Source organism: Dermacentor variabilis, chromosome 9 (genome assembly GCF_050947875.1).
Source record: "Dermacentor variabilis isolate Ectoservices chromosome 9, ASM5094787v1, whole genome shotgun sequence".
NCBI lineage: Eukaryota > Metazoa > Arthropoda > Arachnida > Ixodida > Ixodidae > Dermacentor > Dermacentor variabilis.
This window is the reverse complement of record NC_134576.1, coordinates 100,709,540-100,735,624: the sequence shown is the minus strand read 5'-3', so window position 1 is coordinate 100,735,624 and position 26,085 is coordinate 100,709,540. Positions and strand designations below refer to the sequence as shown.

Genomic DNA, 26,085 nt, shown 5'->3' with positions numbered 1-26,085 from the left:
CATAAAAATAAATTGTTCAATGCCTTCCAACAATTTTGCTTCATTGATTTCTTCTGATTGTTCTTTGTTGGCCTGTATCATCAGTCTAGACAATGCATCTGCATCAGTCAAAAGGGGTCCTGGTCTGTGGGAGATGGTGAAATTGAACTGCTGCAAGTAGTTCACCCATCTGGCGATACGTCCCTTAGGTTGGGTCATATTCAAGAGATGAGAGAGTGCCTGGTGAGCGGTGAAGAAAGTAAACTTCGCACCTTCTAGGTACGTACGGAAGTACTGAATTGCTTTAAGGGCAGCAAGAGCTTCCATTTGAGTTGTGGTGTAGTTGACTTCAGGTGGCTTGAGGGTGTAGCTGTAGTAGCCTACTACATGTCGCTTTTCTCGGCGGATGCTTCTGAACATTCCTGGTACAAGACTGTACCTATTCCACAGTATGAGGCGTCGGTATTCAGTTCAAATGGTAAAGTAAAATCTAGTATGCGTAGAATAGGGTCAGCATAGATTATGTGCACCAGATCACGGTAGACTCTCTCACATTCCTCATCCCACTCAAATGGACCTTCTTTCTTCGTTAGGTGCATGAGGCATCTTGTTTTTATGGCAAAGTCCTTTATGAAAGGTCTGAAATGTCCCGCTACTCCCAAAAACACACGCAATGAATGGACGTCATATGGTTTTACTAGTTGGGATATCCTCTCGATGGACTCTTGTTTCGTGCTTTTGGTAGTCCCATCAAACACTCTTCCAAGAAACACAACTTATCTTTGAAAGAATGCTCTTTTCTTAAAAGTAACCTTGAGGTGTGCCAAGCTCAGGGCATTTAATACCTGAGAGAGGGGTTCCTGATGCTCAGCCTCTGTTTGGAGAAGACGATAATATCGTCTATGAACACTTTACAAAACCCCGCAGGGGCGTCTGAGTCCGCAGGCGTATGGTGTGTTGCCACACCACGTACCCGAGCACACGAGGGTTGGACCCTCCCGCGTGTAGCCGTGCGCGGCTTAGCCGTATCCGGGGTAAGGGGAATCCTGGAGGTTGAGCCGATGCCGGGTGTTTGGACCTTTAAGGCCCCCGGCTTAGGCGACACACCTCTTTGTCCTCTGCTTCACGCAGACGCAACCCCCGGACTGACCCACCAGGGGGAAATCGGCAGTCGCCTCTTCTTCTTTCTCCTCGAATCTTCGTCTTTCTCTCTCATTTATGGCCTTTCCTATCTTCTTCTCTTTTCTGTTTACTTCCTTTTTCCTTGGCGGCAAGGGTGAACCTTGTGTGGCTATCCTACTTTGGGTACACCATATTTGGTTATAGTGATGGCGTACGAGTGGCTCATGCAGACTTCTACGCAAGCTCTGCCACGTCCCCTTCGTTGGGCTCCATGGTGGGCGGTCGGCGCTGTTGCCGAACACACATTTTCCTATGGCAGCACAAGCCTCTGTAGTCTATGATCGGCCTCTGAAAAGATGCCGCACCGAAGTACCATTCCAATTCTCCTTTCGTAGCAACGCTCCATCTTTCCCTAAATAGTATGTAGTCCACAGTGAAAGTAACACGCCCGTTAGAAAGCTCTCTGCGTTCCTGGTAGCCAAATGCCTGAAATATAAAATCGGACAGACATACAAAGCCTCCAAAATGTGTAGCGGGGACCTGCTCCTAGAAATGAATAAAGATCAAGCAGATAAGCTGGCTGAACTTACCAGTAATGGCGAGGCGACAGTGACTGTTGCAGCCCACAGAACACTTAATACAAACAGGGGAATAATATCTGAAAAAGGCCTTATAGGTTTAAGCGACGAGGAACTCCTGGAAGGTTTCCAGGAACAAAATGTTACCAAAGTACAAAGAATAGTAATCCGAAGAAACGATCAGGAAATCCCCACCAAACATGTTATACTCACATTCGGAACAAGCGTAATGCCTACCTCGCTCGATGCAGGTTATGTTAAAGTCAATGTGAGACCACATATTCCAAACCCCAGACGATGTTTCAAGTGCCGAAGGTTTGGACATGCTTCACATGCATGCCGAGGACAAACAACTTGTGCTAAATGCAGCTCCAACGAACACCAATCTGAGAATTGCACCTCATCCCCAAATTGTGTTAACTGCAAGGGAGATTATCCATCTTACTTGCGGTCCTGCCCTTGCTGGGAAAAAGAAAAAGAAGTCATTGCTCTGTCGAAGAGAAAATCTCGTTCAGCGAAGCCAGAAAGCGGCTATCGTACCTTCCTCGAAGAAGTTATGCCGATGTGACGCAGATGGGGGCAGCGTCACAGAGGTCTCAGGAGCCCTCCGAGACCACGCATAGTGGTCCCGCCGTGACTCCTCCCGCCCCCGTGGTGGAAGCAGCCGGCGCTGCTCCATTCTCTTCAGAGGCCCTGCAGACACCAGTGCCGCAGGGCCCTAAAATCAAGCGAACTCCAAGGCCCGAGGCGCGTGTCTCGGCGTCAAACTCTTGGTCTTCCAGCTCCTCAGAGAGAGCGATGGAGGTCGACACAAAAACCCCGGTGTCGTTGACACCGAAGGACAAGCGCTCTCTCAAGCGCGGTAAGAGGGACAAAATCCCAATAACAACTCAAAATAAGAAAGCGATAACCTAAAGGTTATCGCTCATTTGTATTAGCCTTTTTAAATCCATGTCACCTAACATCTCACCTATTATTCTTTCCGTAGTGCCATTTCCTACCTTTCAATTTCAAAATGGCTTTCATCATCCATTGGAATTGTAGAGGTCTCATACACAACCTTGGTGACATCAAAGACATCATCAACAGCTTTTCACCAGTTGCTGTATGTCTCCAGGAAACAAATCTCGGTCCAAAAAAATAGCCAAATTCTCAAAGGTTTCACCGTTGTCCGAAGGGATCGCGAATGTTCCAGCCTTTTGTCAGGTGGAGCGGCTATAATCGTGCAGGGCAGCACTCCTACCCGAATGTCCAATTGAATACATCTTTAGAGGCCGTAGCTGTCCCCATTCTATCTTACAAAACCATCACCATTTGTTCACTGTATATTCCACCCACACATATTTTAGTACTAAACACTTAGAAAATCTAACAGATCAGTTACCAGAACCATTTGTTTTAGTAGGGGATTTTAATGCTCATGGTACTCTTTGGGGTAGTGTCAAAACTGACCAAAGAGGACAGCTGGTTCAAGGTTTTATATTATCCAATGATATCTGCCCTTTAAATTCAGGTGCCCCGACCTACTTTTCACCAACTTCCCGCACTTTTAGTTGTTTAGATTCAGCTTTTTGCTCGCCTTCACTTTTTACTGATCTTGAATGGGAAGTTCTCGACACTTCATGTGGTAGCGACCACTTACCCGCACTCATCAAACTCCTATCATGACCACAAACTCTAGTAACTAGAGCACGTCGATGGAAATTACAGCTCGCGGACTGGCCGGTCTTTATGGAGAACGTGATACTGGAAGATGTCTTTTCGCCAAAGCTAAATATTGACAAACTGAATAAAAAAATCACTGAGTTTATAATCTGTGCGGCAGAAAAGGCCATACCCAGTCATCGGGTATTGTGCACAAAAAGCTAAACCCCTGGTGGACGAAGGAGTGTAGTGACGCTAAAAAAGCACAAAATAAGGCCTGGGGAATCCTACGAAGGTACCCGACCAATAGCAACCTGTTAACCTTCAAACAAGCCAAAGCCAAAGCACGGTTCATTCGAAGACATGCTGAAAAGTCATCATGGCAAAAATACATCTCTTCAATTAATAGTACCGTAACATCGAAACGAATGTGGGACCAGGGGAGGAAATTTAGAGGAGAGTACTCATCTTACACAATACCACTACTTACATGCCCAGGCACACATACAATACTACAGGACCAGGCCAACTGATTAGGTGAACACTTTTACATCTCCAGCTCAGCACACTATTCAAGTTCATTCTTAAAATATAAAGAATCGGCGGAGAAACAGAGACTGCCCACCACTGGGGCTTCAGCTGAAGTGTGTAATAACCCCCTCACAATTCATGAATTGAACAGAGTTCTCTCTACCGGTAAAAAAACGGCAACAGGTCTTGACCGTGTCCACTACACAAGGCTGGCACACCTACCTCAAGCATCGGTAGGGACACTTCTTAAATTTTTCAGTATGATATGGGAGCCTGGGGTAATGCCCACAGATTGGAAAAATGCGATAGTAGTGCCTTTTCTAAAATCTGGTAAGCCCGCAACATCCCCTAGTATCTATAGACCCATTGCATTAACAAGCTGTCTTGCTAAATCCTATGAGAGTATGACAAACATAAGACTCACATTTATCCTTGAAACAAGACGCCTAATAGACATGCACCAGTGCGGATACAAAAAGGGTTGCTCCACCGTCGACCATCTCGTGCGACTAGAACAGGAAATACGTGACGCCTTTCTACACAAGCAATATTGTCTGGCGGTTTTCTTCGATTTAGAAAAGTCCTATGATACGACGCGGCGATATGGAATCTTACGAGACCTGGCTGACCTGGGAATTCGCGGCAGAAGGCTAAATTGTCTATGTGATTTCATGTCAAATAGAACATTTCAAGTACGTCTCGGCACAATACTTTCACGCACATTTGCACAAGAAAATGGCGTTCCACAAGGTTGCATTCTGAGCACGACACTCTTCATAATATTATGAACTCTGTTAATAAGATCATACCTGTCTCTGTTATGCACTCAATATATGTCGAGAATTTGCAAGTGGCTTGCCGCGCTTCAAATCTACCCGCCTGCGAAAGACAACTACAAATCACGATAAATAATCTCATACAATGGGCTGACAAAAATGGTTTCCGTTTTTCAACACACAAAACTGTTACAGTTCTCTTTTCCCAGAAGCGAGGTTTACACTGCACTCCTGTTCTCAAATTGTATGGTACAACGCTGCCGGTCAAAGAAGACTACAAATTTTTAGGCGTAACTTTTGACACAAAACTGAATTTCCTTGCCCACATTAACTCAACTAAAATAAAACCAAATAAAGCACTAAATATCATTAAGGTTTTATCGCACAAGGACTGGGGATCTGACCGAGCATGTCTATTACGTATATACCGGTCTCTTGTACGTAGCATTATCGACTACGGTAGTGTAGTTTACGGTGCAGCTAGGCAGTCCTACATTAAGCGACTTATCCAGTTCACAATCTTGGCCTACGACTGGCGAGCGGTGCCTACAGAACATCGCCTGTCCAAAGTTTATATGTTGACTGCAGTGAGCCTTCCTTACAGCAACGCAGAGCACTACTTACACTTTTCTATGCACTACGAATTTGGTCATCACCACAACACATATGCTACAGCATCGTAACACAGTGCAAATCACGGATACGCCAAACAAACAAACCAAACATGATTCGGCCACTAATCTTATGACACGAAGAATACTGTCAGAATTATGATGTTCCTCATGAGGCCCTGCAGGTTGCTGAAAGACCACCAAGATTGCCGCCATGGTACAACTTTTCACAGCTATGTGACTGGACACTAACACATCTAAAGAAAAGAGACATTCCACAAGAACACATATAACAAGAGGTCCGAGCTATTCAAGAAAAATATAAAAATTACACGGAGTTTTACACTGACGGCTCGAAACCACAAGAATACATAGGTGTCGGGATCGTAACAAAAATTTGGCAAAATAGCATTCGGATAAATAAATTTTTTTCAGTGTTTACCGCCGAAGTATTTGGGATATGGACGGCATTAAAGAAGTTACCAGTGACAGGCAGATGAATGCTATCATATATACCGATTCGTTAAGCGCACTCAGAGCTCTAAACCTCAACTCCGTGTCTGGTGATAACCTTACTTGGTAATATCCTAAACATTTTGGCTTATAATGAATACGGAGGAACCTTACGATTCTGCTGGGTCCCAAGCCATGTTGGGATACCAGGGAATGAAGCAGCAGATAGATGCGCGTTCATGGCAGCGTACAAAGGTATAACGAAAACAACACTTCCATACAAAGACAGTATCCGAGCGATTCATAAGGCCCTGACATCAATGTGGCAACTATAATGGGACTCTTGTGTAAATAGCAAGTTACACACAATAAAACCCCTGCTTATTGAATGGAAGTCATGCAGTCACCAGCAACGCTTTTATGAGGTGATCGTATGTAGGCTCGGAATCGGGCATACACACCTGGCACACAATTTCCTACTTCAAAACGAAAACCCGCCAACTTGCGAGAAGTGCCATGAACCACTCACCGTAACCCACATTATTATGACATGTCCAAATATTGAAACACAGAGACAAAAGCTTTTACAGAACCTCTATTTTTACACATACGTTTACACTTCGCCTCAATACTCGGAGATGAACCGCTACTGCCCTTCACTGACTTGTCCAGCTTTCTAGAAGAAACTGGTTTTTTACACAGACTCTAAAGTAACGCAGCTTTCACTGCTTTAAAATTTGAATTCTTAATATCTTGTGGCTGGCGCAGCATGGCCTTATTTGCCTTTGCGCTATTAAACCCGAATTATCTAACTAACTTTACAAAAGACACCTAGGAAAGGCATCAGGACTTCGTTCATAATCTTCTGGAACCATGCTGGCGAGTGTTTCCAGCAGAAAGGAAGCCGGTTATGCTCGTACAAATCGAAGGGCGTGATAAAAGCAGTGTACATTTTTGTTTCTACGGTTAGCGGGATCTGCCGGAAACCTTTGCACAAGTCAATGCATGAAAAACTTCGGCAACCACCTGTCTCATGTATAATCGTGTCTATCTTCGGCATGGGAAATGGTGTAAGTTCTGTCTGGTGATTAAGAATCCTGTAATTTCTGCACATTCTGAAAGTTCCATCTTCCTTCGGCGCAATAGTTATGGGAGAGGCGAAGGGTGACACCGAAGGCCGGATTATATCGGCGTCTAGCATCTCCTGCAATTCGTTCTTCAACCATATCTTGCGCTCTCTTGACATGTTATAAGGTGAGTTTCGGATGACGGTATTGTCAGTTAGTTCGAAAGGCACCTTGTGTGACTTCATCGCTTGTGGATAGCTTCGTATGCATACCAGTTCAGGGTAGGTCGTTTCAATATGCTCCGCGCACTTGACAATTCGCAGGTTATCTTTTCTATCCTGCTGTGTCACTTCCCTTGATAGTCCTTCCACTAAAACCGCATCGTCCCAGTATACGTTGATTTTTAGTTTTTTTATATTTCGTCCGGATAGCGGAAAGTCGTACGTCACCCCCTCTATCACCACTGCTTCACTCTCTATTTCCTGACCTTGGAACTCGATGTCTACTAAGGCCCACTGATTATGCATTGTCACTTGTCCATCGTAACCTTGCACCCGTAGTACTCTTCCACTATGCAGGTGACTTGCGTCTACTAGCTTGGCATTTATTATAGATACAGAAGCACCGCTGCCAACCAAAGCCATCATATGTCTGTTTCCCACTTTGACAGGATTGTGAAGTAGGCTAGAGCAAGTTAAATAAACACAGTTGTGTTCATCAGGTCAGACTGATCACCCTTCTTTATTAGTTTTTTTTTTGTCGTCAGAGACTCTTGATCATCTGAAAGTAGGAGGACAGGGTCGTTGTCGACGTTGTTCACCTGACCTCTGGGAGCACGCCAACCCAAGTTCTCTGTGCTGCCTGCAAGGCGGATTACGGCTTGACTAATCCGCGCTGGTCCGTCGGAAGCAACTGCTTGAGCTAGCGGTTATATTGTCTTCTGACGTAGATGGTATGTCGTGAAGGCAATCCAGGAGCCCGTCCATAGCTTTAGGTGATCGTACTTGTACTAACTTCAGGACTTCCGCGTGCAGTCCGTGCATTATTAGTGCTACTACGGCAGAAGGAGGAAGTATAGGCTCGGCCAGCTTTAAAAGGCGGCGTTTTTCGCAGAAATACTCGACGAGGGAGTCTTGCTTGAACTTGAAATTAAGCGCGGCGTCCCATCTTTGCACTGGGTTGCTTCGGAATGTCGTCAAGAACTTTTCTTTCCACTCTATTCCAAGAGTTGCCAGCATCATCAATAATGTGCAGATCGTACCACTTCCGTGCAACACCTCTTAAGTAACTAGGCATGTTAGTAATATTGTCCTCATCGGAGTGCCAGTTGTTCTTTCCAGCGGCATATTCATAGAATTCAAGCCAATTTTCTGGACTTGAAGACATGCCGTCGAACGCATCGGGTTCTACAAGTTTAGTCACCGGTTTCTCAGCGTTTACAGAGCTTATAAGCGGTGTCACCAGTTGGTTTGGTTGCGCAATCTGTTCTTGTTGTAGATGAAGAGCTTTCAAAACGAGGCTCACCTCTTGTGACGACGACCGTGACCCAGAGTCCTTTCGACGCTTTGGTTGAAGAACTAATTCGTCGAAGATCGCCAGGTTCAAGTTCACTTTCACAGCACCCTTCCGACGTAGTTCAGCAGAGTCCATGGAAACCTTCCCCAAAAACCATGTTGACGAGTTCTGCCGAGTTGAGTTCGCGAGGTAGTTCCACCGCTGGTTCGTCTTGAGCTTGGTATCTCGAAAATGTGATCTTCTCTGCGGTGGTCTCCTTGAGGAAAAATGTCGCCCAGATGTTGGAGTCAGTTGTCGGCTGCGCCAAAATAATGTAGCGTTTCTAGTTAAAGCACACAATGAACGTAAATCATTGCTGTGGAACTGGCGTCCATCTCGTCTACCTTTTATTCTCACTATTTTGTTTTCTAGGTGGCTTTGTCCTCATTGCATTCTTCTGTTCCCTCTCCAGGTTCTCGCGCTTCTTCATCTTCTATTCGAATGCTCATACCGCTTCAATATATATATATATATATATATATATATATATATATATATATATGCACGGACGTTAGTTTCATGAATTTATTATTTATATGGGTGAACATTTTCAAGCTTCCCGTAATATTACAAATTGTGTGTGTCAGATAGTATATTGAAGCTCGATTATTCCAAGAGGCGGATGTTATAAGCACGACAAATCAAAGCACAAATGAACAGAAAGTTCACTAAATGACTTCCCAATAATTACTTTACGGAACATATAATTTACGAATTATAGCCGGTGAGTTTGCAAGACCTTTTCACTTGAAATGAATCTCCATGATGGCACCAGTTTTGATATGTGTTCCTTCTCAAAGGGTGGAACGAAGTGCAGGAGCGTTACGGTTACTTTCCTGCTTGCACAAAGGTGTGTTTTGATTTAAAATTTCAAAAATACAACACCGTATTCTTACGGCGAGTTTGATGGCGCAGATCTCCAAAGTGGTATCATTACAGTGGTATCATTCTGGAAGCTGAGTACAAGTGGATTCGGCTTGCAAGCTCACCGGCTACAATTCGAAAATTTCAATATGAGCCGTGAATTGAATAATTAGAAAGTTTATTCTTATTTTTTCTTGTTTTGGGGTGTCATACGTCTTTGGATTTCCCGTGCAAGAAATGTCCGCCTTTCTGAATCTCAAGGACTAGAATTAGCTTATCTGTAACAGGCGATCTTTAAAAATTCTGGATAACTTGAAATTAATGATCACCCTGTATGAGTGTAAAACCTAAGAGGTCAAACGCATAAAACGCTGTTCCTTATATTTTGTGATTTTGCACGAAGGTTGAAATTAAATTGAAATTGAAATTTATTGCATGTATAATATTAGTACATTTAGGCATGAAATTTATACAGAAGGTGGTCTCATACTCAACGATTGTAAGTGCGAGAGCTCCTGTTAATACTTCGAAAAGGAAAATAAGATGATATTACAGAAAACGGGAAACAGGGGCATACATGAATAACGTAAGAGCATAAATACGTAATAAATAGTTCCCTTGTTCTCGCTTTGCTCATCGTCTTGAATTTCCATCTCCGTCTTCCCCGTGTTTTCCTTCTAATAAATAGTGAAACATACGGGTGAAAGAAATGAAAAAACAAAGGTAAATAAAATATGTAAAAAGTCAGCTTTCTACATATCGCAAGAACGCGCGCAACTCGAATTTATATGAACTAATGTCAGAACATACTTTAGGCTTAGGGGGTAAGGGATTCCATAGTGAAGTTTATGCAAAATTAGCGGTGAGTTTTCCATAATTAGTTGTTGATTTAGGCAACAATAGGTTATTCTGTGAAGTGAATATCGTAGAAGGGACATGGAGGACTGATCTGGGTTCATAAGGGCTATTGGGAGTTTTTCATTGACGAATTTGTAAAATAAAATGCCCGAGGAGTATTTGTTTAAGTTATCCAATGGTAGTATGTTGTGATCACGACGCAACGAGGAAGCATTACCTGTGGGATTGTTCAATGTCATGATACGTATAGCCTCATTTTTAATGTGCTGCAATGAGGACAAATGCGATGGGTAAGTGTTACACCATGAAGAGATACAGTAATTAAAATGACTCCTAATAAATGCTAAATGAAGCGATAGCAGGGTTTGAATATCAAAGTATGACCTAGCCTTTAGTAGAATTCTAGTGCCACATACCGATTCCTTCATTAGTGAGTTTATACGCGTAGTAAATTTGAGATGCCTATCCAATTTTACCCCCGGGAAGGTAGTATAGTCAGAAGCAAATATTATGTCATTACCAATGAGAACAGATGAAGTGCCCGAAATCTACCTATTGTGCGAAAAAAAGATAATAAAATTAGTCTTGTTAGTGTCAATACTCAGCCCGTTACTCCGGGACCAGTTCAATACATTGGTGGCGGCGTTGTTAATTTTGGATAAGAGTAGGATTATACACTTACCTGCACTTAGCGTGGTAGTGTCGTCAGCATAGATTATACAGCTAGATGAGATTAGTCATAATGGAAGGTCATTGATATAGATTCAGAATAAGATGGGACAAAGAACAGAGGGATATGGGACACTAACATTAGTTATTTTAGGTAATGAGTAAGTACCAGATATGTATACCGATTGTTCTCGATCTTGTAACTGACAGCTGAGTAAAGTTAAAGCTGGGCTTGTTATTACAATCGATTCTAGCTTCTGCAAAATTATGCAACGAACAATGGAATGGAATTGCCTTTGAAAGCTCAATGAATAACGCAGCAACACAACTACCCGCACCTATCGCAGTTCTGATGTTGTCTGTTAAAGGTGTTAATGCTAGCTCACTAGAAAAGCCTGACCGAAAACCAAGTTGAGCTGGGGAAAGAATGTGGAGCTTTTCGAAATAGTTAGTCTAACGGGTAACCATAATTTTTTCATTAACTTTCCTGGAGAAGGAAAGTATGGCAACGGGGGGATAGTTCGAGGTGAGGAATTTGTCGCCTTTCTTAAAAAACAGAAATTACCTTTTTTTCATTGCGGCCAGAAAAATTTCTGTTTCAAATATTAGGTTGGCGATGTGTGAAAACGCGTAACGGATTAAATGGGCTATCAATTCAATGTGAACGGTGTTAAGACAGTGCTGTCCTGCACTCGTGTCTCTCGTGCTATGGACGGCAACGTATATTTCTTCGGTTGAGACAGGATAAAAAAAGACGGTGTGAGGCACACGAGGGCATAAGGAATTGACAGGTTTGAAAGAATCGACTTCCTGTACAGAAAAATTAATTATTGAGTGCATTTGCAACGTCACAGGGGTTATTGTAGGTGTCATCTCCAGTCTGAATCTTGGGTGTATGGGTATTGGACGTAGTCCTGCCGAGAAAAGAATTGATTACATTTCGTTGCTGTTTCCGATTATTGCGAACGCTTTTAATGTTGTTCTCGTAATAAGTCTTTTTAGTGTCTTGAGAAGCCTTTCAAAAATGTAAGATGTCCTATAGCGATTATGTAAATTGATGTTGAATGGCTGGCTCTTCGTATTTTCAGATAGGTTATCTTTCGTACACAGTTCAATGGGCTAGTGCTTATTCACGGGTTATATGCAGTCGAAAGCTTATGTCTTTAAGCAACTAATTTAGTGCGTGCGGTAAGGGCGTCATCTATGATGTCCCAAAACTTCTGATAAGCAATTTCTAGATTTAATGTCGGTAATACTGGTGACCAGTCGGTGCGACTGATTAGACCTATGAATAGTGAGTTGTTTAGGTTGCTCTTAGAAGAAAGTTTTTCAGTTTTAGGCGGAATACTTAATTTAGTGAAGACGGGGTAGTGGTCAGTTATGGGTACTTCAATAACACCAGCATTAGAAGGGGTAGTAAGATTAGATAATATATGGGCAATAAGAGTACCTTGTCCGTCGGAAGTGTAACGTGTTGGAACAGTTAATAGACATTCATAACCATATCCGTTGATGCAGGTAACATATTCAATCACAGATCTGGTGGACTCTTATAGAAGATTATTATTTTTCTCCTCATATAATGACGTTTTCTTTTTGTTCTATCAATAGTTCATGCAATGTTTTGCCCAAAGCCAAACAAAACTCATTAACAGAAGATGAAGGTGATCTATAAATGCAAGCCAGAACTAAGTTTTTCTATTTTGGAAAAAGTGTGATTCATGTAGATTGATCCAAACGGATTCACATCTATAAACGTTTAGTGCCAAGTCAAATCTGTGGTGTTACTGGAAGTTGTAAGAAATGAAAACAACTGCGCCCCCATGGTTGCTTTCGCTGCGGTGACAATACTCTTGAGTGGCATGAAGGAAACCTGTACAGATTTTTGTCACTTGCACATAGCCATGTTTCGCTCACACAAACTTAGAAGTAGGGACAAATAGATGATAACAGATTAGTAATATTATAAAAGTTTTTTAGCAGGCTGCGCGCATAAAAAATGGATGTGTCATCAATGAGATAATGAAGAATGTGGTTCAAGTTGAGCATGTAGCGAAGTATGTCATAATGTTAAACAGTGTAAAAACCTTTCAGGAAAGCTAGGTGAAGATTGCGGGGCCGGCAGCGCACGTTATGCGAAAGACACGGCTGTGCACAGTTTTACGTGCCATAACTTGGCAGTTCTCTGTCCAAATGCTCCTACATTTTCAATGCGAGGCCGCAAATACATGAATACATAAGCTTTCCGCCGGTTTAGCCGGAACGCCTGCACAACGCGACCAAAAGTGTAGCCATATTGTGCGGCGCATGAAATAGAACGACATTTGGTTTAGGTCTCCACGATTGCGATGTTTTGTGTCTTGGGTAGTTTTTGTTTTCTCCATTGTTCACAAAGTAAGGAGAGGTGGGCGAGAGCAAGCAGCCTTGTACGCGCCTGAATGTGCACTGATCATGAGGGTGCTTTGGCTGGGCGCCATGATGCAGGGATGTTATGTGGATAGACGGCATGGGGGTACTCACGCACTTAGTTGAGGACGACCGCCGATGGGTCAGCGGACTGATGCTGCCGCCTACCTTTTGGGAGAGACCGAAACTGATGGTAGACGACGGAGCGTACAGTTACTACATGGTAAGCAAATGAGCAACGTTCTTAATGTTCAGTGCGCCAAGCTCTGGGCGAGCTTAAAGAAGCCCCGTACCACCCATCGGGCTTGGTGAAATAACATAGTGCGCGAGCAGCACATGCGCTGCTGTGAACATCTGGGCCGAGTTTCGCTGTCATACGCGGTGCACGAAGCTCGGAAGCCGAGTTAGAAGTTAGAAGTTCTCTCAAACGCCCTCTTTTCAAACAGAATCCTGGTCCTCACTCTCTTTTGGCCGCTTGATTTCGTAATGAAGCTAATTCCCTTACGCGGCTGCTATTGGTAGCTGCGGTCGGCTACGTAGCGTAGTTACCGCGGCCACCGTGGGTTGGCGCCACGAGTCCGACGGATGAGTGCGCTGCTGCGTCGCTGAGGACCACCGCATTAGGCTTAGTATACGGCGTCGTATACAGGCACTAAAATCGGAAGTCGTGGTGTCTACGTTGACATCCGTAATGTATATTTGAACTGCGCGCCACCTTGACATATAGAAGGCGGAGCGTTGTGGGCCCGCCTCACTCTGCCGTAGCCTTCGCAGTGCAAGGCATTGAAGAAACTCAGGGGAGGCCGTGTTTGATTGCCGGAACTCCGCTTCTTCTGAATGCATTGAAGTACTTTTTGTGCTTCAGTATTTCTGGAATAGCCTATATTTGCCTCAGATGCTTTTGTTCACTTCGATAAGAAGTGGTTCAGGGCCTCTTCAAGCTTGCATGTTCTTTTTTGGTCGTGCAGTCTGGCGCTAAGAACAAAAGTGTTTACTTCACGATAACTTTGGTTTTGCTTAAGTTAGTTCAAAACGCCTCCCGCCAGGAGTTTACGTGGGTATACCATTTTACAGCAAGACATGTTTGCGATATGAGCATTTGCGGTGGAAAAAATGCGGTTGTGATCCCTAAATACGTGGAATTTAATTATTATCGCATTAGCTGTCCATATAAAAAAATGAGTATTTCCATACAGTGACCGTACTATTTATTTTATTTATTTTCAATACTGCCAGTCCCATCAGGGACCATAGCAGGTGGACATACAAAAATGAAATACATGGTAATAAACGTGCACATACAAATTGTGTGTCAATAAACCAAACAAGGAACGTAAACGAACAAGGTAAGAATACACAAAAAAACATAGATATCACATTTCTAGGAGACATGCGCAGCAACACAGAGAATACATCATGAAAAGGACAGCAAACGGGAACAAAAATAATATTAAACACCTTAACGATAATCAGCGTGGCTTACAATAGTTGCAAAGCATGTTATGTGAATAAAAATGCGTTACTGATTGCTTGATATGGATTCTAACCGTGATGTGAACTGAGATAATGAGTCTGCAGAAATGACTGAAGGATCGAGGCGATTCCATTCCCTTATCACGAGTGGGAAATAAGAGCACATGAATGTGTCATTATGGCATGAATATTCTGTTAAAGCGTGTACATGTTTATCTCTCGATGATCGTGACTGCGAAAAACATATGTATTTTGTTAGGTCTATCTTATAATAGTTGAGAATCAAGTTAAACAAAAATTTGAGCCGTGCTTCCTTCGCTCTTGATGAGAGCGTCGCTAAGCCCGATATAGCCGCAAGGTTAGTGGCTGAATCTGTGCTCTTATACTTGTTGTAAATAAACCGCAGCGCTTTTCGCTGTACTTTTTCCAGTTTCGTTATGTTAGGTACTGAATGGGGAAACCAAACTGTGTTGGCGTACTCCAAAACCGGTCTAACGAAAGTAGTATACGCGAGAAGCTTAGTCGACGTTGGTGCGAGGCGGAGACATCTTGACGCGAATACATACTGACGCGAAGATTTGACGGCCTTTTCTTTCTTCGGTAATTCTGCACTGTACAAGTAATCCCCAAATGGTCTGATGGTACACGAGGCGCAACATGTGAAACACAGAGATCAAACAAATTCATGTTTATGAGAAATATAGCTGATCGTTGTGAAATCAGAAGCGTAATTTTTTTTTTTTTATATGAAGAGAATGCAGCTGATGGCGGCAGATGCGGGGCAACGTTGATATTTTTCCACTTCTGAACGCGCGTGTTTGTGCATGCGTTATAGCTGAATCAAAGCAGTTCGCTCAGATAATGTGGTTCCAAGCTGACCGTAGTGTCCAGCTACTGGTGCATCTAAACAAGCGACAGGGACGCTGTTTGGACAAAAATAAGCCAACTTAATGAGAAATTTTCGAATCATCGCGCGTTCGTAAAGCCAACACTGCGCTAGTGACTGGCATTACCAATTCATTGTTTCGAGCACGGCAAGGGCGACTCTCGACGAACAAGTTCCCTGTATATGCAAGAGCTTTCATAGCTCGACAGAATAAGTTCAAAGTGCTGCTACTTCTTTCTTTTTTGTTTTTCACGCAGGCAAGTGCGCACAAGAACCTTCGAAAGGCTGCCGAAGAAGAGTTGAACCATACTGCATTCTACTTTACCGCAACCATGGCGGCCAAGCAATACACACCCGAGAAAGATTACGCCTACATGAATCCGATGGAGCTTACTCTGGACCCGTTATTCGTCAACATCATGGCCGTAAGTATAGCCACCTACTCTAATTGGCGACGCTCCAAGCCCGGATCATCAGCGAATAAACAAAAATTGCGGAAAAAAAAGTGCAGACCCGAGGCAGTGTGGCAATCATCGTTATGCGAAGCGTTTTGCAGGCATAGCGGGCTGTCGAACATCGCTCGGAGTTCTGTAAACCGTTACCACATGGACGAACACGTTGGTGCAATGCGAGCGATCGGGCGCGTGACGCGGCAGTCTGTGAGGCGACAGTGGAAGGGCGAAGACGGCGATAGTTTCGTCCACGGAATGACGGATAGTCTAATGAATCGCGGCGACGAAACGTTGCGACCTGTTCCAACGCGACCGAAGTCTGTACAATGTCACGTTGGTTGCCACGACGCACTGGTTGCCAGGACGGAATTGCGGGAGGCACTCTGACACGCGTCCGCTTTCAATTAAGCAGCGGGCTGCAGCGGGGCCCTACGCGGGCGAAGGACAGTTGGTAATTATTTACAGTCACCGGTGCGTTCCAGTCCTACCTCTGAGGCCCCGTGGAAACTGGCACGAGCGCATTTGTGTTCTCACGCTTTAGAGCGAATTGTTGTTATGAGTCAGTTTCCTGCAGAAAAAAAAATACTAAAGGGAACTGTGGCGTTATTGTCTACGAGAGCAGCAAGCAAGGTGGCTACGCCAACACGGAAGCGATGCTTAGCACAAGAACTTGTCATCGTATACTTCTGCTAAGCGCATGAACTATCATTCTAGCATAACATGAATAAAACAAGACCTTGCATTTCATTCATTAGAAGATCGCCGCGTCATTACTCTTTTATGTCTGTTTCACAGGTACATTTATAGTAATAACTTTCAGCTTTTGCCGCTTCATGCTCCTGCGAGCACATCTCGTCGCACCCACAACGGACTTAGTTTCATGCGCATTCCTGATAAAACGCAGGCGCTTAACTCATCACCGCTACCAAGAGCTATTGCACATTGGCACGGTCTTCCGGATCACATTGCATCCATCTCCAGTCGTGAAACATTCCGCGATAGCCTGAGTTTGTTGCGTAATAATATTGTATAACGATGTTGCACTTCAGTATTTTTGCCATGTAATTACTGTAGAACCCCCCCCCCCTCTTAATTATTGCCCTTCAATAGGCCTGTAAGGTATTGTGAATAAATAAATAAATAAGTAAGTAAATAAATAAATAAACTTGTCTCCACAACTTTGCGAATGGGTAATTTCTAACAAAATGTTGTGTCGTAAATGCCGCTATTTGCAGCGATTATGCATGTTGGCAGAGTGTTGGTGCGTTGGCCGTCTAGAGCAATAGAACTGCTTCGAAAATTGCGTCAGTAATGGCGGGCAGAGTGCACCCAAACAGAAGTCATACGTACGCAGACGAGACGAGTCCATGTACTGCCGTAATTCCTATGGCAGCTCAGTGATCGTAGCGCCACAGTTGCGTCTATAATAAATTTAGGACGAAACTCTCGTTGTTTGTACGCGACGCTACGCACGCGCCGAACAGTTTCAATGTGCTTTTGGGCGTTTGCGTGGAAGGAGTGCGCATGCGCCTGAGGCCTAAGGCGTTTCTTGTTCTTGCGCTGGGGAACATCGCTTCGAAACCACCGTCGGACGCGTAATCTTCTTACTGAAGTGGCCAGAAACCAGGCTTTACAGCAACCTATCGAAAGTTCCCATAGTGCGGGGCAGCGAGTGGTTCACGCTTAAAACCTTGAGAAAGATTGCCGAAGGAGGAATGATGGAGCACACCACGCAGACAATTGGACACACTAAAGAAAACATGGCGATGGAGGAATGCAGACTTGAAATCAACAAATGTTAAAGTATATGATAGCTTACACCCTGAACGCTAATAAAAGCTTAATTGATGGCCCCGCAATAAATAAACGTGCTTTAACTGAATACTTTTTAAACAGAATTGAATTATCGGCAGCAGATTTATATCACGTAGTTTACATTCGGCGTTGTGCGTTCTTTTGTGTGGATTAGTTCGGAATGATTTTGCGGGCATTGCCTAATTTCACTTTTTTTTTCTCTCTCTCGCTCTCCGTTTTTGTAGCAGTTCCTTCTTCGTAAAATATTTAGCTTGAAGGTATGCACCGTTTTTTCATGGGCGCCACCATATCGCTACGCGGTGGCGCCATCTATGGGCAGTCGGCATGCTGGCTTGGGCGAGCGCTCCGTTTTGCATGGCAAATATATGTTCGGCGATAGTTTCTTGTGTTTGTCTTCGCGCTCGCGCGGTCTATTTAGCATGCCGTGCGTCTGCTACGCGCCAAATTGTTCTGCGAGGCGTACTGATGTGGTTTAAGTCGGCATGGTCGTACTTTCTGCTGGCATTGAAGCGGACGGAGCACGCAGCGCGATGTGTGCGCGCACATACTTGTGCCTAAAATCAGCCTCAGAGATCAATTGTGTATTTCTGAATGTTCGATTCCCTAGTGTGACCTTATTGCAGTATCATCATCCAGTTCTAAGCTGCGGTTTAGGAGAAATGAAACATACGCGACCATCCTAACAGCGTGGGTACCGTTCTGCTACGATAGGAGCGGCATTGTTATGCTTTGACAAGCGTTCAAGCTGTTTGCTGCAGGTTACATTGCGTGACTACTTGGTTAGATGGATGAGGTTTCCACCCATGAATGAAATAGTTTTGGCTAGTAATAGCAGCATACCTTACAGTCTGAATTAAGCTTGTCCAGAAAAGCGACTGTTTAGGAACTGCGCGAGTGTCCTAAGCAATGGTAGGTGCTAGGTTGCCGGTATCTTTGTTCTACATAGCGCATGGTCCAAGAATACGGCATAAGCGGTTATATATCTATAAACGTCATGTAGCGTCATTACGCGAGGTCATAATGCGACGTTAGCGTGTTTTCTTTTGCTCTTTCGAGAAAGAGCATGATAACCGAATTTTTTTATTCGGTTGTGTTCGTTCTGTTCTGTACGACGCACTCACACGTATAACGGAAATTGTGTCCTCAAAATTAGCCATCACATTCTTTTTATGCGATCCCTCTAATATTTTCTAGCTGCTTACAGGCCAAAAAGGCAATGCCGAAGCACCCAGCTTATGTATGTATCGTTCTGGTTCACCAACTGCAGTGATCGCTGTGTTGAGCAGTGCCATCGGACTCTTGCAGGAAGGCTAGCGTAGACATATAGTAATTTCAAGCCTACTAGACTTGACATGCGTGAGAACGATGCCGGTGGATCACAAAGTTTTGGTGGCGCCTGCCGCTTAGATGCTTCGCGCTTGCCTTAGGTTGGCCGTGCACCAACACGCGCTCTTTTGTTTTATATTTTACTCCCTACGCCAAGTGATCAGACATTGAGCTGATTTACCATTTAATGCTGGTAATACAGAGACACCGGTTTTCTTTGTTGAATTAAAACCGATATAAGCAATATAGTTCACAAGACATGCACACTCCGCGACTGATAATGCGCGCACACCACGACTGATTATGCGCGTCACATTTTTGCGCTCCCAAGACATTTCCGCCTACTGTAGTTAGCGATGCACCGAAAGGCTTCCCTGACGACCTTGTATGAACGGACATGGCGTAAATTTCACTAAGTACAATCTAAAACATTCCGAAATCGTTCCGCAGCACGCGAGAGCAATACTTTCAATCAGCGCCGCGCTGGATCGCCCAAGCCAGAGAGGAGGAAAGGTTCGCAGCGCGCCCTTTCCTCCTCGCCCGATGAAAAGGTCTATACATGTGTGCACTTGAATGGTGTGTATATATGCCGTGTGTGTGTGTATGTGTTAATGTATATGTAGGTGTACATATATGTATATGTATATATAGGGGCGTATGCGCGCCGCTTCTTCGGGTGTTTGCGTGTGTACGTGTGAATATAACATGTCAGTGTACAATATAGTTTTGTATAGTGTATGTATATGTAAATATTTTTTTCTCGCTCTTCACAGCTTGGTGCGAACAGTTTCTTTCTTTCTTTTTCTGTTCCTCGTGTTGCTTTTCTTTTTCTTGTACGGGTGTACGACATACACTGCTGTTTTGCCGCTGTTACTAGTGCCTGTAGGGCCCCTGGCCTCGTCAAGCTGCTCAACGAGCAGCGTTTTGTCTGGGGTCCATTTTTCCTTGAGGAAAATAAAACTGATTCTGATGCTGATTCTCAAAATAAAATTGAAGCATTCCAAGCTCTCCAGGTAGGAAACACTGCTAGCTGCCTGATGAAATCGCCCACCTGACACGCAAGCCTTCTTTTGTTTGTTTGCTTTTTGTAATTTTTCTCATTATTGATCGAGCTAGAAGCATATTCTGAAATCAGTGCGTCTTCCTGCCGCATAGGTGCGATCTCACCGCAGCTGGCACGCGACCTCGGTCTATATCTTTGCGGACGTCGCCATCAGGTAGCTTCCCATATGTCATTCCGCTCTTTCACACCTTTCGGCATCCAAGATCAGAAAATAATGGACAAAATTGATTTATGTATTACATTGCATTATTGACCAGTTATATAGCTACGCCTTGGAGGTCCAAGAATTCAAGAGATAATGACACCATGTAAAGCATTGGGGAAATTGTTGTTCTAACTGACGTGCTCTATCTTAAGGTCAAAACAGAAATGAAAGTGGACGTCAAGAATGTCGCATTCCCGCTGCGACAGCAAGTTGTTAGACAGCCATACGAAGCAAGTATAGTACCTTTAACGGCAGTATAAACTTGTAAACATTTGTTTACTAAGAACATTAACAAGCATGGGGTCCCGCGCGCACAGGCAAACAAGAACACATCTCATTCGATGATCGCGGACTCCCACTGTGAGACCGCAGGCGTGAGGAAGAGTGGCAGCAGCAGCGAGCGAATCGCCGTTCGCGCTGCCTCTCGTTTTAACGCGAACTAAGCGGCGGGAACACAGCGAACGCGAAGCCTGCAGCCCTGCGCGCGCCTTGGCCTTGCACACACCGCAGATCGCTTTCAACAGCGCGTGGTCGCGCTCGGCCGCGCCATACGCAATTTCCGCCGGAGTAGAACGTCCACCTGCTGCCTTGCATACGATGACAGATGGCGTGCTTTCTCCCTGCCTTCCTCCTTTGCACGCGCGAGATAGAGCCACCATCCTTCTCGGCTTACACGCGCACGCTTTCACTGGAACGCGCAGCATATAATGCGCGTTCCATGATATCGTGCATCGATTTTAAACGGGACATCACGGCGACGGCAACGGCGAAAATGTGCCTGGGAAGTCGCAATAAAAACAACTTGCCGCCAAACGGAGCCTTACCGACATCCTTCAGGCTATACGTTCGTGTGATGCGCTTACCAAGTGTGCTACGGAGATGGGTGTTCCCACGTCCATGACTATAAATGGCATTAGCTGATACTATCAGAGAAACAGCTCGTACACTTACATAAATACCAAAACGTGTAGACTTGGAAATTACCACCGCCGTAGCTAAGAATGCAAGAGCATCACATGTGTAACGCGGAGGATGTGGTTTCGGCGCCGAACAGCGGCAAGTTATTTTTTCGTTAACTTTCATTTCTCTTCGCCTTATCATTCCTACATTACTACAGATATAAACAAAAAAGAAAGATATGTTCTTATGCTTTCCTTGTTATAGTATTATTGGGGCTCGTATGATTGCGGCTGACAAAAATTGGACCCATCGGTTGCAGTCTTCTTCTCGTTCCTACGTACATGGGAAGAACTGCCTGCGGTATTACTGTAGCAAAATAACAAAATAACGCCGAGGCAAGGAAAAGACAAAAAGTTATTCGTCTTCGAGCGGACCTAGGGAATCAAATAAAAATAACCGGTTAAAAACGCGCCGCTCTTTGACACACACATTATAGTTAAAGAACCAGTGTATTGCAATCCAGTGTACGAAACACAATCATATTAAGCACACGCTCATACCATTGAGACCACCGATGAAATGGAAGCTCGTTTCCACGCTTTTGAGCTTTTTGGTGTATTTCGTATAGCTTTTATGTAACTGTTATATCTAAAGTAGATTTATTGGGTGATTTCGCAACTACAAAGCGTACAGTAGACAAAATTGAACAATTCGATAATATAGCAACCTCTCGATGCTCCTCGGAGCCTTTTCCTGTTTCGGAACGCTATAAATTTTTTGATAAACGAAGATTTAGCTCGGTGCCAGCTGCGGCTGTTCTATTCAAATACTCGCAAAACGCCTGGAGCTACGCTGGTCCGGTAATCGTTGAGCGGCCTTGAATGACCTTGTTGCCTGGAGCCGAACGAAATATTTAATGTGTTACCTAAAGCTGAATATTTATATTTGTGGTGAAGTGTATGTGAAAACCAGTCAAACTTTAAGTTCTTAAAAATAAGAAAAATTCAAGCACTTCGTCTGAAACTCCGTAGCCCTGTATCAAAACCAATATTGTAATATTCTAAAAAGCGCACTGTAAGAGAAAGTAAAAGAAATATAATGGCTTGGCAGTCTACATGAAATCTTTATTGCTTACGTAAAGTTCACAAAATAAATATTGCAAAATAAAGATTACGTCGATGTCTGTTATTAAAATGCCGAATTATGACTGTTTTGAGCATGTTGAATTATTTGGTGGTGTTCACAGTGCTCTGAAATTTATTTTAGATACCGATTTAGGGGATGTGTAAGTTTTACGCCCTCATTGATTTTTATTTCTTCACTACGCGGCTATTTCAGTGAAAAAAAAACAATAATCATATGTCTAAAAAGTAGGTTGCCAAATTGAATACTTTGGAATTGTCTTTTTAAATTGAGTATAATCGGTGAAAATTTTCGTAGAAGATGCTGAGCGAGAACGGAAAATGATATCTAAATCTCCAAGAATTTAAGTAAAAGGTACAAGTCTGAAGGTTAGGGTTTTTCCCTTCCTTTTGGATTTCTCTTGAGGACGATGGTTGCTAATAAAGAGCAATTCCATTTTATTTCTTTAGTTCTGTAAGCACTCATGAACATCAGAAGGCTATAGTAATAGTGCGCTTCATTATACCAGATCTTGTAGTGAATCTATAAAGCATAATGAACTAGAAGAACAAGCACAAACGTCATCAAAATTCACACGCGAGATAAACAGTCAACATCGGGACGTAGAATACTTCACTGGGTTAAGGGATGGGTAATAGGGCTCAGGCTAGCGTATACGTTTTTCGGCTGGCACTGAACATTTACCAGCACAGGGATGTGGCCGAGTTCCCAGCAAACCACAGCTGTCGTGTATGTGGGCAACGATTTTGTGTTGACTCCCTCCACTAGATTACTAGCTATTCCTACTATCTACCTTTCACGGCTGGCTGATTCTATTCGTCGCACAAGCACGGCATGGTCCTGACCACTGCGTGCAATAGCGTGAAATAGAGTGTAGATACAAAAAATCGCTACGAAATCGCGGCACTGTTCAGGCGTTCGCATAGCGGTCACTAAAATGCCATTTTTAGAGCGCACCTCCCAAGCGCTCGTTCCTAAATTGAGCGTCGGCGTGCATCGGCTTTGTCGGCGTAACGGGGCGAACGGGCAGAGCGAAGGACGAAAGAGCGAACGAGGAGTGCAGCGGGGAATGGAAAGCGGAGAGTGCGAGGAGAAAAGCGGAGGAGGAGGCTACAGTGAAAGAATGATGCGGAAAGTGGAGGAGGAGGGCATGGAGAAAGCGTGACAAGAAGAGCGTGGTGCCGCTCTGCGGGCGACGATGGCTACGAGATGGCGCTAGAGTAGAGCGCATCGTCTGTTCACCGTTGACACGTGGCGAGCGCGTGCGATGATACTACATGTGAAAACAAAGCGATGAATTAGCGGAGCGATGAATTAGCGATGAATTAGCGGTCTCTCGCGATTGCCTGATTAAGCGAGGCAGTAGCGTCCCACTTGGCTCCGTTTGCAACGTGTCGGACGAGAAATATTGCACGCGCCAGCCAATATATAGCGAAATATAAACACATGCATATAGAGCTGCGCTCAAATTTCACGTTGAGGAGTATCGTAATCGTCAGTGAATTGTATTTTTCTTTTGGTTGCAGTATTGCAAGAATGCCAAGTATACATACGGCTTCACGGAGAAAAATGTCACTGGCTCCTTCTACATGAGCAAGGAGGAAAAGAGATTCATCAGTTTCGACGACCCGAAGGCCCTGGCTAAGAAGGTGAGCGAACGGGCGTTGACTGTCTGACCGCCGTGAGAACACAGCCCTACATTGACAGGCACACACACACACGCAGACACATGCACGCAGGCACACGCACGCAAGCACGCACGCAGGCTCGCCGAAAGAAAGATAAATGGACGAGCAACAGTAGTAGTTATCAGGCCCTTCAAAAGTTTCCTACATTACTCACAATACCTCAAGGACACAAAACAGCAAAACTACTGTTGAACAAAGAAAGGGACTAGGGAAATGTTTCTTCTCGTTTCGTAAGTTCTAACAATGCGCTTTCCGAAAGTTACAAGGTCAGGGACGTGTGAGCGATGAGTTTATCTGAGTTCTTATTATGAGGTAGGCTTCATCAAATTTAACTCGCTAGCGTGTTCTTGCTTTTGCTTTAAGTTTCAAGATTGTGAAGCGCCGCTGCCAGAACGGCCATGCACCAGAACATGCTTAGCAGTTTAACATAAAGGACGTAGTCACTTGCCCCACGCATGGTAGCTCCAAGTTGTAGTGGTAGCTCCCAAGTGTTAACTATGAAAGCCACGCGCGTCAAAAGCCCGAGGGGCCGAAGTCGCAAAGCTGTTCGATCGTATGTGTTCTGTATCACTGGTGAGCCGCTTTCGCTAACAATATTTCAAGCATTGCGATTGGCTGGCACGTTTTCTTTCAAACGGCCTTGGCGTAAATTAAGAGCTATTTCTTTGTTACTACGCGGGCCCAGCTTCATGTCGGTGAGGTCTCGGAAACATGACCGCTTCACCAGTCTGGGCATATGTGAGAGGTTTATTTTTATTTCCTTCTCGGTACATATATAGGCATGCGACAGTTGTGCGATCCTACGAAGATAAAGTGGTTTTGGTACGAAAGCGCCAAATAGCGTAGTGAGTGAAAATGCCGGCGTCCGTCGTCTAGACAAGCGAAGAACGGCGCCTAAATTCCCCGCTCACTGCGACGCAATGTCACGAGGGTGCGAGAGGGAACACTTTCTGCTGAGATAGCGCGCCAGGTGCTGCGTAAGGGGAGAAGGCATAGCGGCGACGCCACGTCATCCTCGCGCTCACCCTCGGCAGCCTGAGTTATCGGCATCGGTCTTTCGCTCTGGAGGACGCTTGCACTTGGCGGCGTCTCCAGGGAAACATACATCACCACATTGGATCTACTTAACTCAGACGAGGGGCTATAACGACGTCATCTGCAAAATTTGTAAGGAGAAAGGTACGCTAGATCATGTAATATGGGAGTGTGCTGGCTCCTCAGGAGCCAAGGAAAACACTGACAGTAGAGAAGCCTGAGAGGACTTGCTCTAGAGCGAGACTGAAGGCGACCAGCGTCGAGCAATTCGCCTGGCCGTTGAGCCCGTGAAGACTCACCGTCCACAGCGCGCAGGGACTGCTTCGTCCTACCCCCCCCCCCCCCTAGCTGCGTATAGGTTAAGAGACGGGCACCGCAGCTCGGTGGGATAACAAAATTTTCATTCATTCATTCATTCCGCGCGTTCTTTGCCTGTGCAAACTCTCGCCTGCGTTCTAAGTGCGCCTCGGTAAGAGCAAATGAAAACGCGCCAAGCGAACGGAGTCGTTGGCCAGGCGTTTCAACACTCGCTTGCCCGCGGGGAGTTCATAAACCATAGGACCACTCAGCGGCGTTGAATTGGGCATTAATGCTTTCTCGTGCAAAACTCACAGGAAGTACTTAGATGTCCTCGGAATTTTTTTATCACGCACGCATGTGGGAGGTGCATCTATCCTTCCGACGCGAGAACGGATTTTCAGACGAGAAATATACACGAACAACAATCTTATAGATAGAATAGCGGTTCTCCTTTCACCTTGTGGGTAACACAAGAAAAAATGTGTGTTATGTAGATAGAACGAATGCCTTGAGGCGAGACACACGGTGACACTTAACTTCACACGGCGAAACTTCTGAGCTCGCCTACGACACTATTGTAATGTCCATTGGAGACGGTAGTTTCCAGAGAAGACACCCATTCCATAAATTTATCCTCTTTATTCCACGGAATGTTTCCTTTGTTTATTTTATTACTTATTCCATACC

General features: G+C 44.5%; 1 protein-coding gene across 1 annotated transcript in view; it reads left to right on the top strand.

Annotated features, from left to right (window-relative positions):
• Positions 1–24,013, top strand: part of LOC142558469 (uncharacterized) — a 55,793-nt gene extending 31,780 nt beyond the window's left edge. Inside the window, exons 5-6 of the mRNA XM_075670600.1 lie at positions 15,729–15,896; positions 23,902–24,013. Of these exons, the coding sequence (XP_075526715.1) occupies positions 15,729–15,774 (46 nt within the window). The 3' untranslated portion in view covers positions 15,775–15,896; positions 23,902–24,013. The remainder of the gene's footprint in view (positions 1–15,728; positions 15,897–23,901) is intronic.
• Positions 24,014–26,085: the final 2,072 nt, after the last annotated feature.